The 10,842-nt window shown below is 33.3% G+C and overlaps 1 protein-coding gene across 4 annotated transcripts; it reads right to left on the bottom strand.

Annotated features, from left to right (window-relative positions):
• Positions 1-171: 171 nt before the first annotated feature.
• Cnk (connector enhancer of ksr) lies at positions 172-10,301 on the bottom strand. 4 transcript variants are annotated; one of them, XM_070300186.1, is made up of 12 exons: positions 9,997-10,301; positions 8,686-9,275; positions 8,140-8,250; positions 7,809-8,059; positions 5,180-7,548; positions 4,773-4,902; positions 4,198-4,698; positions 3,967-4,116; positions 3,135-3,853; positions 2,488-2,880; positions 2,151-2,380; positions 172-1,373 (listed from the first exon to the last, which is right to left on the bottom strand). In XM_070300186.1, the coding sequence occupies exons 2-12, from the start codon at positions 9,235-9,237 to the stop codon at positions 1,155-1,157; spliced, it is 5,625 nt and encodes a 1,874-aa protein (XP_070156287.1). In that variant the 5' UTR covers positions 9,238-9,275; positions 9,997-10,301; the 3' UTR covers positions 172-1,154. The 4 variants fall into 4 exon arrangements, with proteins under 4 accessions (XP_070156287.1, XP_070156286.1, XP_070156288.1 ...); XM_070300185.1 differs by having other exon boundaries at positions 10,098-10,301; XM_070300187.1 differs by having other exon boundaries at positions 8,686-9,241; positions 9,997-10,005.
• Positions 10,302-10,842: the final 541 nt, after the last annotated feature.

The following is a 10,842-nucleotide window of genomic DNA, read 5'->3' as shown; positions in this document are numbered from 1 at the left end:
TACAAAATATATGATTTCTATTGTAAATTGTTAAAAAAGCGAAAAACACGTTAAATTAATAGTTAAAAAAATAAACTAACACTATATATAAAAAAAATACAAATCCCCATTATTATATATACATTCTTTTACATTAACATTGGTAAAAAAAATACAATATTATTAATACATTTGCTTATAAATATATTGTTGTATTGCGTATTAAACGGTCGAAATATCTGTTTTTGTATAACATATATAATGAGAAATAGATTCTCTATATCTTGCTCTTTTATACCAATAAAATTCTATATCAAATTTTCAAATCAAATCTTTATAAAAAAAGAAAATAATATAAATTTTATTTATAATAACTATATATATATATATATAATAAATATCTTTCCATGGTAAGTAAGTGATTATTATGTGTTATACTTTTATATTGTTAATCTTTTAAATATGATAAAATGATAAGTGAAAATTACTAAATAGTAATAAAGATATTACTAATATGATATTACTTAATATATATGTACACAAAAAGTTATTAATCATGTAAACATATTATACATTATGAGTATATACATAAAGAATTTGCATACAATACATTTATAAACTGCTCCAAAAATCACAATAAATTATTTTATGATTCAATTTTACAACTTTTTAACGAGAACAATCATAATACTAATAACAAAGTAGTTCTTTGAGTCAACTTCAAAATAGATAAAAATCGGAATAAATAAAAATTTACAGGATCTAACAGACGATGTTAGATAATATTTAGTTCAGTCTTCTCTATGTTGCAACATTCAATTTAGCCCTTTGCAAAATATTTCGTCTTTAGGACACACTTTGAAGAAAAATAAACTCTTTATAATTTTTAATTTTAATAACCATATACTTTTTAAATGAATATATGCTTGTTACATTTGTGGAACCAGACAATGGACGGTTACTTTCAAATACTTGATAATGGCAGAAAATATTTTCTAACTTCAGTTATTATAATATGTATTATATTATATAATATTCTAACTTTAATTATAGTATACGATATGTAATAAATTGAACTGTATCTCTATGTGAAATTGAACTGTACCTCTATATTAGAACATCAAAAAAAATTCTTATCTTTGGTTGTTAAAGAGATGAATTTGGCTCGTTTCTTGTTAATGAGTTGTGTCTTGACTATTTTTATTACGATTGCGCAGCAATGATGCATCCGAAAGAGAGTAAGTACCGGGTTCGAATACCGGCGGATATTCTAAGCCAGGATAATCGGGTGGTGGAGATGTTGGCGGTGGTATATATGGTAACATTGGAGGTGCCAACGAGCTCCTGCTAGAATTCGTAAAAACTCTGTGGCCAGATAAATATCCGCTACCATACTGCAAAAAAAAGATCGTTACTTCGTTTTACTGGATATTTCACTAATAATTAATAATATAAACTTGTATGCAAAATTTAACGTGATTTACATAGTTAAATCGTTTTTATTGTTCTACATTTCCTACTTTTATAATTTCTCCTCTTGCATTGTTATTTCATTACTTTATATTTGAGCATGCAAATATGCATATAGTGAAACAATAAATGAAAGACAGAAAGAAGATATAACATGTCTATAATTTCACTTGATCAATTCTTATAAATCATTCATTTTATTGTACATTCTACATTATAATATATGCATATATGCATATAGTGAAACAATAAATGAAAGACAGAAAGAAGATATAACATGTCTATAATTTCACTTGATCAATTCTTATAAATCATTCATTTTATTGTACATTCTACATTATAATATATCGATTTTTTATAGCAAGAGTATCCTGGCGAAATAAAAGGCCTTTGTAATAATACTGTTGTAATGATGTAGAAGATTTATTGATACTGATAATTTGATAAAACATACATACAAGAGATATAGAGTTAAATATAAAGTAAGAAGTTTTGAGAGCAAAGCACAGGAAGTATGATAACTTAGTGTTAGTTAAAGAAAATTACAACAGGGTAAGAAAATAGTGAAGATTTATGAATAACTGAAAGTAAGTAAAGTGAGATTAGAGAGAAATATGGCAAAAGATATGTAGTTGATAGAATTAGAACAGTGATAAAAAAATAGCAAAATGTAAGAGTAAACAATATTTGACTATACATACTTTTGATATATTAGATGGTGTTGTTATATCCGGACTCCAATCACTGACTGAGCTGACCGAATTGAAACTTTGACTGAGTGTCTGGGAAGGACTATTGCCACTGAAAGAACTGTGAGATTGACTAATTCCACTATCACCAGGACTCTGACTACTGGAACGAGTGGACAATCGATGCTGCGATTGATTAGAACATTTGTCCCGAAATAGCGCTCTGTGTAATCTCGGCGAGCCTGCTTGTATGCAATGATAATAAAATTCAAGATCAGTTTACAATGTTTACATGAAAAGAAATCGTTGTGTTTTTAAAATATCTTCATATTTAATTGAAATTACTTGCCTAATATGGTTTTTTGTGCGTCTTTAGGAAGATCCAAAGTACAAGGCTTCTGCTGTTTGGTACCAAATAAATTTTTCAGACGATTTCCCTTCTGCATTTGATCGCTCTTATCCAAGTGCATTTCAAACGCTGCTTTCATACCTTCTTGTTCGAAAGGTGACGTCGTTATAGGTGGTGGTTGATATTGCGCGACGTTCTTCAAACGACTCTGATCGTAATTCGAGCCTTTCCTGTCGCCGCCGCGTCTTAATGAGTCTAGCCAATGTTTATCAGAATTATCATGACGATTAGGGAGATTGAAACTCCCTTTCCGATTAATCGTTACATTATTTATGCGTTGTTGTGCCTCGAATGATGTATGATTCGCGAGATCGCTACTAGATCCAGAAAAGTCTAAATTAAAAAAGCAAAAATATATTTAATTTCAAATAACCATTATGATAAATAATGATTTCATTGAAGCTTTAAAGCTCCTGTCTCCTTATTGCAACCATAACAAATTATGACATCAGATGTGAGAGTTTATATAAATTTATTCTAGTATACATGAAAAAATTAATTTATTTTGACATATATAGGGGGAAAAAAAAAACACTTCTAATGTCTTATGATTCAACATGATTGCAGAAAGATGTCCATAAAATTACCATCATTTCTAATGAGTCGTTTCGGTACAGTTTTGAGATCTTCTATCAAGGCACCGATGTTCCTGGACGGAAGACAATCGTGCGTCTGGTAGTTTTCGTGATTAGAAGATTGTATATGTGTATTATGTTCGTAATCTCTACTGTAATCCGGAGAATTATGTTTATTTACAGGGCTACTCATTGGGTTTCTCCAATGATTCGAATCGCCAGCGTATCTTGCCTGCTGAACGTTCGCAAGCTCCTGCGTTCTTCTTTTTTGTGCGGAACCGGACGGATTCCATATCCTTTTCTGTCCGATCGCCATGTACATGCTATAAGATTTATCGCTTATGCAATCCCCTTTGTTCTCAGATCGGGCAGTAACTAAACAGTCCTCGCTAAATTGACGCATCGTATGCTCGTGCGCATTTCTCGAATGAGCGTACATAGCGCTACTACTTCTCGATATTTCATCATTAGTCTTGCCATAAATACAACCAATGTCATTGTTCAAGAATGTCTCATTCAACTGTCTGATTTGCTCGCCATATGCCGCATTGTTATTAAAGTTTCTGTGATCTACATGCACGTGATCACCGGTCAAAGGAGTCGCACGAGGAGATAACGATCTATTTATCGTATTTGACCGCTGTTGATCCTCATTCTGTTGAGACAACATGAATTCTTCCATGTTAAAGTTTTGCGGATCATCCGGTCTTCTATTACGGCTATCGATGGATCTATATGTTATAACAATAAAATATTGCAAGATATGTTATCTTCTATTCTCTGCATAGAAAATCGTTTATCTGTAATGTGACATTCAGGAAAAAAATATATATATAAAAATTACCTATCCGTAGCACGCCGGTAATCACCCATGTCTTGATTGCTTGACGGGCTCAACATATCCATGGCGCTCTGTGAACCGCTTAATCCATAAAATGTGCTACCTGCGATAGTCATTTGCAAATCCAAGGAATTGGAATTGGAATCTTCTTTTCTATAAAACGTGGGGCGTTATGTTTAAAGAAGATATACATAATGTATATGTATGGGATATTCTCGATTATGATAATCTTACTTATTTGGTGTTGATGTGGGAAGTACTCTTCTGTAACTTCTAAATTGCGCTGTTGGAACGGGCATGTTTTGATTTCTGGCGCTGAGAAACTTTAAATATTTTCGATCCAAACTTGCCCCACTAATTTCGTTATGATCTTTAAAAGATCCGATATCTTTTCGCACAACCTTTTTTAAAGAACCAAACGAATTCTTTTCCAGATTTGATTTAGATTCCAGAGTACACTTTATCTTGTTCTTGTGACTCTCACTGTCGCTTTCGTCGGTTTCGCTGAAAAGTCCGATGGTCTGATTATGGGTATCTGCACCCAGAGTGCCTTTACTGACCGCTTCTAGCCACAGAATCAACGAATCCTCGGCATCAGCGGCAAAGTAAAATACTGTCCCAGTATGATATACCTTGAAGGCATACTTCCTCGATTTTACTTCGGCAGCTGGCGATACGGTAAAACCCGTTAACACGATTAAGCAGTCAGCTTTCGTACTGTCCTGTGTCTTAAACCTAGAAAATAAAATTAGTACATTTATTTGATATTGTACATAAAAGTTGTCGTAACAAGCATCAAATAGTTTTACCTGTACAATGATGAACACTTTAACACGAACCAAGCCTTTGCCCATGCGCCGCCTGCTCCTCTGCTTCGATATACCAGCCATCCTTCTAAATCACCACTACCAACATCTTTTACGGATACATTTCTTCTCTCTACAAAAATAGAAAAAACGATATATTTTTTTCATCTTCTCAAATAATTCAAAATATAAGATATGGTTTTGAAAATATCACTCACATATATCAAACTACAATATATTATATTTAAATAAAAGATAATTTTATGTGAAAATACATATAATATGTATTTCAATAAATTTTCAAAGAGTTTATTTATATTACTATTGAAACAAATCTGTATAATGTCAATTATAATGAGTAAATCTCAAGTATAATAAATTGAGAAAAAAGTCGTTACTTAATTACTTACTTGCCAGTAACATATTACGTTTTCTGCTACTTCTTGGGCTGCTATTAGATTTACTCAAACTACCATGTAAGGCAATACTTCTAGCTACCATCATAGCTCTATTAACAACACTTTTCTCAAAACTTTTATCTTTCTCTGATGATTTTGTTTTTAGATCCAAGGATATCATTTGTTTCAAGTGTGTCGCACTATCGGAGCATTCAATATTGCGAGGAGAATGACCAGATTTCGAACAGTCTGTTATAGATTGACTCGAGCAAGCAAACTTTTCGATGAACGGCTCATATTTTTCAAAAGAGTATTTATCTTCTCTCGATTGTTTATTGGTATTTTCACTATATAACGAAGTATCGGATTGGGTAAACTTTTGATCATTTAGACTTGTAATTCGTCGTTCGATAAAATTAACTGAATTTTCTGTATTAACATCAAAGGTGGAATTTTCTCTATTTTGACAATCTGAATTACTTCTAATGTGATTCATAGATAAATTTAAGTTATCTACTTTTCTAAAGTCTTGTCTTATATTGGGTCTCTCTGGAACTTGAGGTTTTTCCAAACTATTTGGAATTTTTGGAGTAGTATTTAATTTCAAGTCGATCACTGCCGCGTGGTTCGTGTAATATTTACGAGGCGGCGGTTCTGGCGGTGTTATGTGAGATTTATTTTCGAGTTTTCTAACAGATTCGATCTTCGGTAACTCTATATAACGGCAAGATTGTACTGTAGCTTGCGCCAAAGGCAAATCCGCAGATTTTATCTCTTTAGCTTGTGGTTTTGCGCTAATTTGCATCATCGAAACATTCGGTAGGTCGTCCTCGATAGAAGATTTGACATTATTGCTTGGTGACATCTTTGTCTTGGTAGAATCCTCTTTCGATACTATCATGGAAGACTTCTTCTCAAGCAATTTTGCATGTTGAGTTAAGGCGCAATCGACTGTTTGCAAAATTTTGCCGAATTTTTGCAATGTTTCGTCTTTTTCAATGCTGTTGCTACTATTACTACTACTACTACTACTATTACTATTACTACTACTAGTGTATGCTTCTTCACTGTTTGACATTTCCGAGTTATTGCAAACAATATTTTCACGACATTTGTCTGCCAAATTTGTCGAACAAACTGCTCCAGAATAAAATTCGTTTATGATATCTTTTTTGCATTCGTTACTTAACTCCACGACGAAATGCTTCTCGTCACATGTATTCATGTTTACTTTTCCTATGTTACATTCGATATTGCTTTGGTTTTTCTCTTCTATATAATTATTATTAGGACTCACGTCATTTATAGTAATGCGTATAATATTCTTATGTGAATCTAATTCCTTAGGCACTCCGAAGACACTTGCTTGTTCCTCCGCGTTTTCATGCGCTATCTGTTTCTCGATGTCGCTGACTTTTCGCGCAACATTACCGCCGCACACCTTCGACACGGACGTTTCTTTATGATCTCCATTCGTATTTTTCAATTTTCCGTGATCAACAACACTCTCGGTATACATACAAACATCAGTCTTTGTTGAAGCACCACTTGGTAGATTATTTGAACAATGAGCAGGTAAATCTAATTTACAAAACGGATTCTGAAAAAGCGCTACTTTTCTATCCTCCTTATCCTCGGTGTCCGATAGATCATACGTGGGCGTACTGTAGCTTTTATCTAATTTACCGCGTTCTTTAATATACCGTACGCCAGTCGCTACGTCATCCGGCGCGTTCTTGTCAATACTACATGTATCGCCGATAAAATTATTACATTCATCCAAAGGCACAGTTGTATCACTTATATTATTGCTATTGTTGACATCCGTCAATATTTGTTCCTTATTATTGCTATTTTTATTTACGTTCGTGCTGTCGTTGCAGCTTTGCGTAGGAGTAACTCTTTCCCTTGTATTTTGAATCGTTCTCTTCGCATCATACAGATGAGTGCTTTCAACGTCGGTCAACTTTTCTTCAAACTGTACCTTTTTATCGCTTGTTTGTTCATCAGTCTTTTTCCTCTTTTTTGCCGATTCTAATCCTAAACACGTTTGCGGTCGCATATTTACCACCGGTAATACATTATCCAAACCATGGGCGCAAGACGCCGCTTTGTCGCGCAACTGGAAGGTCGTACTGTGCTCTTGCTTTAGCTCCTTCCAAAATTGTTCGATATCGATACCGTGTTTCGACGTAGGACTGGCACCCGTTATCGTAGCTCGCCTTTGGACTAAATTTCTCGGTTTTGCGGAATAGAGGCGGGTAGAAAGAGGCGGTTCTACCTCGCTATCCGAGTCGCTACTATCTGTGGCCATTGTATCCAACATATTAACTGTATCTAAAATACTTGCCGGTTCTGGACTGGGATTCTTTGGCATATGTCTATGCAACAGAATATTTTAATTAGTAAAATAAAAATAAATGTTTTTGTTTAAATTTAAAATATAGAAAAAGCAGTAAGATATATTTGTTAGATTACATACTACATGTATGTGTGTATATATTGGTATATATATATATCACACATATACATATGATTTATGATGTAAATCATGTGTGTGCATGCAGGTCAATGTTATTAGATAAAGAAAAGAATATTAGCAGCAAAAGTCACAATTAAGATACATAGAAAGACAGCTTACCTAGGTAATGGCATTGTAAAGTCAGGTATTGTTAATAATTCTGGTCTAGGGGATGGAAGATTATGTTGCCATCGTGTTGTGTAAGAGGTTTTTTTGTTACTTGGAAGTCTATATGGTTTTATATAAATTTGCCCATAAACTTTAGTATGCCTTGGCCTACGTTTTAGAGTCAAGAGAATTTCTGCTGGGCTTTCACGAAATAATTCAAGCAAATTCTTTCTCTCCCAACCAACTACCGTTTGATAATTTACCTAACAAATTTACACATATGTATATATTTTACAATTAAACAATTTACCAAAATTTAATTGCAAAATTGGATTTTGCCTACCTGAACTATCTCATCACCTTCTTCCATTTTACCACATTGGTGTGCGGCAGATCCAAATTTAATTTCGGCTATCTGATGTACTCCATGAAAAGATGGTAAAATATAAAAACCCTAAAAATAATAGAGAAAAAAAGAATAAAAAGTTTAATTTTCATAATTAAATAAATAATATTGTAAATATATAATATATATTTGTGTGAAAATTGTGTTAATTCAATAGGGGTATCTTGATTATGTGCTTACAAAGCAAATTATCTAGACAGGAAGTCACCACAGTCACAATATTATAGCTTGTTTGATAGAGCTTTATCAATGCAGGATGTGATGGCCAAATCATTTTAGAGTAAGTATAGCTATTCAATAAGTAATCTCATTATTAAGAGAATTATATTGTAATCAGTGTAATAAAATATTTTAAATAAACATAAAATCTAGATACAAATATTTATAATACTAAACTTGAATAAAGTGTAAAAAGTTGAGAATGTAATGACTGAGATTTAGCTAGCAGTTAATAATTGCATTAATTATTAAAGACAGACTTACCAAATCATCACCAGATTTCTTTTTTAATGTAGCTAGATCTAAGATGGCAGGCTGCAGAATTAGAGGATCATCGGTATCTTGAATTATATAATCTGCTAACTTTGCCAGTTGATCACAAGTTGTTCTGATCTCTTCGATCGGCTTCTCAGCAAATCTATCTCTTTGTGCACATATAGCCATTTCCAAAGATAGTTTCATCAATTCAGCCTTCTTGTCATTATATTCCAATTGTCCACAAAACGGAGGACAATCTAGCCATCTCACTAGAGGTTTGACTGCCATCACAACTGATGCTACATCTGATAATGTTTGAGTTGTAACAGGCTTTGAATCAGTTTGACGAGACAATTCATTATGTAAGCTGTGTGCCTGGCATGAAAGTCGCAGCGCCAGTAATTGCAGATTTTCTCTGTCCAGTTCATAATGAAAATTTCTCAGATACTCTACAGCCTCGAGTATAATTTCTTGATGCCCAAGTTTTAGTACACCCAAATGTTCCAAATCCTCTGGTTGTAAACTCAGTAATTGTTGTCCATTAACACTATGATTCATAAAACTATGGACATAGGGAAGTATGGAATTATCTAAACCTGTAACAAAAAAAAAAAAAAAAATCTTGGTGATGGGGAACATTCCTGGGATGAGTCATGAGTAGTAATTAACTAGAATGATACTTCATTATTCTAACAAGGCAGTATAAAAAAGTTTTATTGTAGATAAATACTCCGGTATCACTGGGAATTTAACAAATACGCTTAAAAATTAAAAGTTAATTTATAAATCCCTTATCTGCTGCTTTGATTATATATATGTATATATATATTTATTTATTTTCCTAACAATAGAATAATAAATATCTATAAAATAATACATAACAAAAATAATAAATAATAAATATGAGACTTATATACGTATATATAGCATATATAAAATAAAATAATTGTAATCATGATAAACTGTCAAAATACAAAATTAGTATTAAATCTGTCTACAAGATAAAAACCACAGCAAAATCTTCAAAAATCGATCATTACAAAAAAATGATATTCATTGTCGTTAATTAGAGATTCGTTTAATGAATCGTTTAATTTCAATCGATTAAATTTCATCCGGAGCACAGGAAATCATATAAGAATTGTGCAATAAAGATCGAACGAGCAAATGAATGAATGAACGAATGAATGAACGAATGAATGAATGAAAGCAGTCTTTTACACGCATTAATAAACCGATAGGTCGATGGAAAGGGTGAAGAGCAGCGGGTGGGAGCAGGGGAGGGTACACGCGGAGAGAATGGATTTTCTCACGCACATACACACACACAAAATTGAATAGGATTCCGATATGTCTTTTGCGGCACTGCCCGTTTTTCCCACAATCTTAAACGCGCTAATAAAACATTCTCGTCGCACCTTTAAGCCACTCGCACACCTGATCCGTCTTCCACTCGGCTACATTGACATACGCCATGAGAGAGAAAAAGAAAGAGAGAGATCCGATTGTATAGCCCGAGATAAGGTTACGATAAGTCCGCGGTCGTTCTGCCAATTTTCTCTCGCCGTTGATATGTAATTGGATTCTATAATGATAGGTACACGACCACACGAGCACGCATGTCAATGCGACGCGCGCGCAATATACACTGACAGATACGCGCAGTGTAGAAAAACCGTGGGACAAAACTGCGCACTGCGTCCTGCGCACATGCGCCAAACGTCAAGCCTTCAGTAACATACATATATTTCACTTATAATAAAGGTATCGATTCTGTAATTCAAATGAGGATGAAAATTACAAAAATGAGCGAATTTACTAAGCTTGAACCAATAAAATTATAAATTTTCTAATAAATCGGCTCATTTTTGTAATTTTCATTCTTACTTGAATTAGAGAATCGATATAAGGGCATCATTAGGGAGAGGTTCATTTGGACATAACCACTCATATCGATCTCTTTAGGGTAACTAGCACGATTGACCAATGAAAAAGCTTCATTTTTAACTGGCTAATAACTATTGGATCCAATTAATATATACCCGCCAATAACCATAAATGCATGAATATACCTAGATGCGATATATCTGATTTGAAAATGTCTAAACTTGAAGCGAAGGCATTTCCGACTTTTTGTATACGGATGTTGTCGGATATATCAAA

Source organism: Polyergus mexicanus, unplaced genomic scaffold (genome assembly GCF_030449975.1).
Source record: "Polyergus mexicanus isolate NDT 795.1 unplaced genomic scaffold, iyPolMexi1.0 SCAF_8, whole genome shotgun sequence".
Classification (NCBI taxonomy): domain Eukaryota; kingdom Metazoa; phylum Arthropoda; class Insecta; order Hymenoptera; family Formicidae; genus Polyergus; species Polyergus mexicanus.
The sequence above is the reverse complement of the archived record's forward strand: the minus strand, read 5'-3'. Positions and strand labels throughout refer to the sequence as shown.

What these genes read in the sequence shown, in the direction of transcription:
- Cnk (XM_070300185.1), bottom strand. Translation starts at nt 10,155, where the DNA reads ATGGCGTATGTCAATGTAGCCGAGTGGAAGACGGATCAGGTGTGCGAG. An exon ending in ACGTAATATGTTACTGGCAA is followed by an intron (nt 4,903 to 5,179) that starts GTAAGTAATTAA and finishes CTATTTTTGTAG; the next exon opens with AGAGAAGAAATGTATCCGTA. An exon ending in CACCATCTAATATATCAAAA is followed by an intron (nt 1,374 to 2,150) that starts GTATGTATAGTC and finishes TTTTTTTTGCAG; the next exon opens with TATGGTAGCGGATATTTATC.